We start from the raw sequence: 5549 nt of genomic DNA, 5'->3' as shown, positions 1-5549 counted from the left end.
GAGTGTGTTTGTATTGTGAGTACAACAGTGTAAGTGTGTGTGTGGAGAGAGAGAGAGAGAGACAGAGAGAGACGCACTGAGGGATGAGGCAGAAACTGCTGCTATTTATATCTCCTTCAGTAGCTACAGGGAACAGCCACCATCTGCATAGAGCAGGCAAAATCAGAGCCTAAATTTCCACCGAATACTCAACTAGTATCCATGCAGCTTCTGAAATAGCAGCAGGAGCCGATCCCGGTAATAAAGAGCATGAATAACAATGTCCAATTATACTGCAGTGTTTGTATTAAATATTAAAATTGGATTTGTGCAGAAGGCTCCATTCACCTCTGGTTGAGATGGATTGCGTGCTCGCTTTCATCAACAGCTTCCTGCGGGGAGCTGGCCGCAGCATCTAATACTGTCGGAGTCGCCGTTTATATGCTTGGGCTATTTATACAGCAGCAGCAGCAGCTTTTAATAGCTCCGTTCGCCCCTGCACACCATCCTGCTGCTGCACTCATACACACTACTGCAGTGATCTGTGCTCAGCGCACTGAAAAAAAGGTGGCAAGAGACGAAAAAAGACTGGCAAAAAAACCAATGCATACATGGAGATGACAGAAATGCATCCAACTCAACTATAACCATTTTTGCTGTATATAGTATTTATATCCAATACAAAATACTCTAAAGAGTCACTTGACTTCTATTCACAGTGTGAAAATAAGTGCCAAAAAAAAATGACATGCTACTTGGGTAGAAAATGTATAATGTGCATACAAAGAATGACTGGAAGACCAATTGCACTTGGTAATGACATTTGGTATGAGACTGGTGTCAAAACTGAACAGGAATTTCCACTGGCTTTTGGACGGCAGAAAAAGCTGTGATTTACAACTATTAATTTTTGTTCAGCTTGATTCATCTTCCCAACTGAACATTTTATGGATTTTGAATCGTAAGACAAATGGCCAAAAGATTAGTTTTGAATGCAGTGTACAAACAGTGAGCCAATATTCCTTAACTGGCAGCACACTAAACAAGTCAAGTTCTTTGAAACCGGTTTCTGCATTCAAAGCTTTCTACAAGCCGCACATAACAGAAGGGCAAGGTCAAACCCCTTAATTGTCCAGCAACCCTCTTAACCATTGTGTACTTCATCTACAACTTAAAGCTCTGGTTTAGACTAAACTGCTTCGGAAAAAAAAACCCAAACATTTTTCACTGCACTTCAGACTACAAGGTTTAACAGTACATCCGAGACCTTTTCAATCTTCTAGGCCCTGCAAGCTAGAGTTTCCACATCCGTCACTATAGGGATGAACAAGATCACATTCTAGAGCATACTCGTTTCTGCACGAGATGGCATGAATTTTCCCCAAGTGTAACTTCTAGCACTACAGAGCCTGGTTGTGGGCTGAAAGTCCTTAAAAAAAAAAAAAAAAAAAAAAGCTGAAACTGCAGCACTGTAATGCTACCATCTAGTGACAAACTCTAGACAGTTCACCAATAAGGACAATTTAAGGTTCCAAGTTTACAAGATACCAGGTGGAGGAAGAGCATAGACTCACTGGCTACAGCATGTTAAGGCTTGGCACCCCTTAGTTACTTCCAGGATACATGGGATTACAACCACTTGTCAAGTCTAAAGCACGTGTTTCACTAAACACCATAAAACGCGTTGTGCAATAGGTGAGTTTTATTACAGTTTGCAGAGAACAATACAGCAAGAAACATCAAGCCTGTAAATACACTGCCTCATTTCTCACTCTAGTTTCTTGGCCACTTTCCTCTTCAGTTTGTTTTTTTGGAGTAGGAGGTCAACATGCACACAGTGATCCAGAACAGTTGAAGCACAGAGAAGTCCACCATGTAGAGCACCACAGTAACCTCCAGAGAAGACATCTTGCCCTAAAAAAGGGCAAACAAGACATTGATACCAGGCAATACAGTGGTTTTATTTAAAAAAAATAAAAAATTACCTGACAGGTAGAGATTTTTGACAGGAGTGCTGCATCTGGTTATGGCAATGTTCAGAGGCTGGTATCGGTCCAGACTGTGCTCTGCGGACAGCATGGATCCATATGCAGCCTCCAGACCATGCATATTGATGGGAGTGACTGCATGCAACAGCACTACCTACAAAAGAGAAAAGCCACATGGTTACACTTTTGCAATGGTTAGTCAAGTAGCACTCAACAGTTGTGCAAATTGAGTTCACCTTCTCTTTCAGTTTAGGGAAGTGGACACAAATCCAGTCAAAGAGATTATTAGCGAATCTCATCTTGTACCGGTCATAATCGTCATCCCTTGCAGTCTCATTGACATTTTTCCACTGTTCGAACCACTTTGGATTGACCATGGTATGGATCACCATACGGGACTGCCCTAAAACAAGCCACAGAGACATTTTAGTTATTTAGTCATTAGACTGAAGGTTTGGGACTCAGAGGGTGAAATAACCTGGGAAACGGGTGCATGAGGTGGGATCCTTAGCAGAAGGGAAGGAGACGTGCATCATGGGGATGTTGTCAGGTGCAGCTTCCTTGTCCGAACCAAAGTAGTCTTCCAGCCTAAAACAAAAAGTTGTTACAGCAATGCACTTCAATACAAAAGCAAGTGGATGTGGATTCCTACATTTCATCCATGTTGTTGCTCTTATATAGTCTCATGTTGGTTGAGGAGATGCCCAGGTCTTCCGTAGTTGCATTAAAGCCTGCAAACACCTGGAAAAATCCTTTGCCTGGCTTTAGAGTATGAAGACAGTCTTGGACCTCTGTAAGCAGCAGAGGAACAGATTACCCCAGAAGAATCTTAGGAATAAAGTTTCCTCCCCCTTTGTTAAATGAGTAATTGAAAGGCCTTATACCATTTGCACTGAAAACGTTGTCACTTACTTTGATTTGCCTGGACTTCAGGAGGCAGAAGTTTTTTGAAAGTAGTGAACAGGCCAGCATTAGAAACTATCACAGGAGCCCGAACTTCAAAGTCTTGACCTCCACTCTTAACAGTCACTCCTAGTCAAAGAGAACACCATCATTACCCTTGTTAGACCTGTCTGCAAGTAGCGGAGCTCCATGATATGAACTGTGCAATCTGGTCAACTTAACCCATTCCTAGCATATACACACACACACACACGAGAACTAACCATATGCACTTCGGTTTTTATCAACTAGAATGTTGGACACAGCCGCATTGACCAGGACTCTCCCTCCATGCTTCTCCAAAACCTGGATGATGTGGTATGGGATCTCACTGGCACCACCCTTTGGATAGTAGACACCACGCTTTGAGTGGTGCAAGAAGAGGGCATCAATCATGCAACTGGAGTTTTTGGGTGGGACCCCTTTAGGGAACAATACATTTTATTAAAAACCAAACATCTGCATGTAAAAGTTGTTGGGAACAGGCATTCTTACCATAAAATATATGAGAAAACACGGTGAGGAGGTCCAGGTTGCTGGTAAGAGACTTCACTATATCGGTTGTACTGGTGCGGGAGTATTTGAAAACTGGCGATATTAAATCAGCAATTCCACTCCACAGTATGAAGCGAGAGAACCAGAGTGGAAACATCTTAAGCATACACAGCAGGTGGATCTTCTTGGAACAGATCTAAGACAAAAATTTAAAAAGGGACATTAAACACCAGCCACAAATGAGTGATAAACTTCAGAGCATTCAAATACCTTCATGATTTTGAAGAGCTCCTCCACTGCTTTAACATCATTGGGAAACTGCTTCTTTAGATGAGCCTCCATCTGCTTCTTACCATTGTAGATAGTGTATTCTTTACGCTGAGGTCCTGTGCCAATAACCACCGTGTCCACATGGGAACCCTGCTCAGCAAAATGCACCTGGCCATCAGTAATCAGATCCAATGCAACTTTCAAGAAGCTGTTCTCATGAAGTTGTCCAATATAATGGAAGCCTGAGAAAAAAATAAAATAATTTGTTATATGATAGAAGACATCCAGCATTTAATTATTAAAAGCAGGTCAAGGACAGCATCTTACCACAGTCAAACTCAAAGCCTTTTTCAGTGAAAGTCTTACACAGGCCTCCAGCCTGTTTATCTTGCTCCAGAACCAGGACTTTCTTTCCTAGCTTGCTTAAAACCGCAGCTGCTGTCAGACCACCGACACCACTGCCAATCACAATGACGTCCAAATTCTTGGGTACTTCAAATTCACCAAACTCTAAAAAAAAAAAAGCAAAGCAACATGATTTTTAGCAAGAGACATTTGTTGCTTGCATGGGTACTTCTCAAATCTGTCCTAGGGACACCCTACTACATAGTGTCTTTCACTTAAACACAGGTGACCCAACTCCACTTAGTTGAGACTGCAAGACATGAACTGGGTGTAGGTTATGAAGGAGACATACAAAGGGTGCCAGTGGTTATGATTACTAGTAACACACAAACTAAACTTAACATACCTTTCTGAAGAAGTCGGTCCTTTTTCTTTTGGTCTACAACTAATGGGCCTGGAGGGCTGACTGTCCCCTTGCAAAGGCCACATCTCCTGGCAAACAGGTACCAGAATGCACCACGTGCCCAATCCACAAACCATTCTATGAAAAGCAGAATCCACCACATTTTCAGTTGCTAGAAAAATATCAGCTGATGTTTTCTGTCTCAGGAACAGCTATACACCTTTTACAAGGTGCAACAAACTCCAGGAGATGCTCTTCCAAAGACTGTCACCAAGAGTTTAAATCTTGTGATTGAGTCAAGTCCTTACTGATTAGTCTAAATTGTGGGTGGGGAAAATTAACTTGCTTAACTGCTATTGGTGTGACTTCCCTCAATTAGTTAAGCAGACTGATTGTTTGCAGTAGTTGCTTATAATAATTACTTTTGTTCTTCATAAAATTGTAAAATGTGGGAGTGAAGGTTTGCGGTCAAATAATCAAATCAACTTAACCAGTTGTGCTGATTTGGAGAAATACATAATTTTCCTCTTTATTCTTCCTGAAAGTGCTGTAGTAACCAAACACTGTTCCTAAAGGCATACCATTACACATTTTCCAACTTTTCCTAATCAAACACACCTGAATCAACTCATCAGCTCGTTAGTAGAGACTCCAGGACCAGAAATATATAGGTCAGGTTAGGGAGACATGCAAAATGTGCACTGCTGGTGTCAATATTTTGGGAAATATTGACAGTTAAGAGAGTTAACCAACAAACACTGACTCAAGCAGTCACTTTAATATAACTTAATCTGTACTTAGATAGTTGGTTCACTGATTTAATTGAATTTTAGGTCCAGGTTGTTTGTAAAGTGATAAACCATTGAATTGTTTGAGAAATGGGACAATGCTGATTTTGGAAGTAACACAATTTTTTTAAAGCATATTTGTTCTATTCTGATAATGAACAATGAAGCGTGTAAATATGTTTGTGCAATGCAATTCATTATGTAAGTGTGCATGTGTAAATGCAATTTATCAATTCACTGGTCGATTACATGTGAGATAAATCAGTTGCACAACCACATTCACTGGCAGCATGGGACAACAAAAGAATTGCATTGCAGCCCAGTCATTCAGACATTTGT

General features: G+C 41.1%; 1 protein-coding gene across 1 annotated transcript; it reads right to left on the bottom strand.

The window, feature by feature from the left end:
* Nucleotides 1-1666: 1666 nt before the first annotated feature.
* Nucleotides 1667-4703, bottom strand: retsatl (retinol saturase (all-trans-retinol 13,14-reductase) like). The gene is made up of 11 exons (XM_043249597.1): nucleotides 4426-4703; nucleotides 4002-4184; nucleotides 3675-3916; nucleotides 3405-3600; nucleotides 3134-3331; nucleotides 2880-2999; nucleotides 2620-2758; nucleotides 2446-2555; nucleotides 2204-2370; nucleotides 1965-2121; nucleotides 1667-1893 (listed from the first exon to the last, which is right to left on the bottom strand). The coding sequence occupies exons 1-11, from the start codon at nucleotides 4583-4585 to the stop codon at nucleotides 1748-1750; spliced, it is 1818 nt and encodes a 605-aa protein (XP_043105532.1). The 5' UTR covers nucleotides 4586-4703; the 3' UTR covers nucleotides 1667-1747.
* Between the last annotated feature and the right edge of the window lie 846 nt (nucleotides 4704-5549).

The sequence above is a fragment of the Puntigrus tetrazona genome, chromosome 9 (genome assembly GCF_018831695.1).
Source record: "Puntigrus tetrazona isolate hp1 chromosome 9, ASM1883169v1, whole genome shotgun sequence".
Classification (NCBI taxonomy): domain Eukaryota; kingdom Metazoa; phylum Chordata; class Actinopteri; order Cypriniformes; family Cyprinidae; genus Puntigrus; species Puntigrus tetrazona.
This window is presented reverse-complemented; position numbering and strand designations above follow the sequence as displayed.

Excerpts from the sequence above, each read along its gene's own strand:
- retsatl (XM_043249597.1), bottom strand. The coding sequence starts at position 4,585 with ATGTGGTGGATTCTGCTTTTCATAGAATGGTTTGTGGATTGGGCACGT. Across the intron at positions 4,185-4,425 it reads GGACCGACTTCTTCAGAAAG|AGTTTGGTGAATTTGAAGTA; the intron begins GTATGTTAAGTT and ends TTTTTTTTTTAG. Across the intron at positions 2,371-2,445 it reads CTCATGCACCCGTTTCCCAG|GGCAGTCCCGTATGGTGATC; the intron begins GTTATTTCACCC and ends GGCTTGTTTTAG.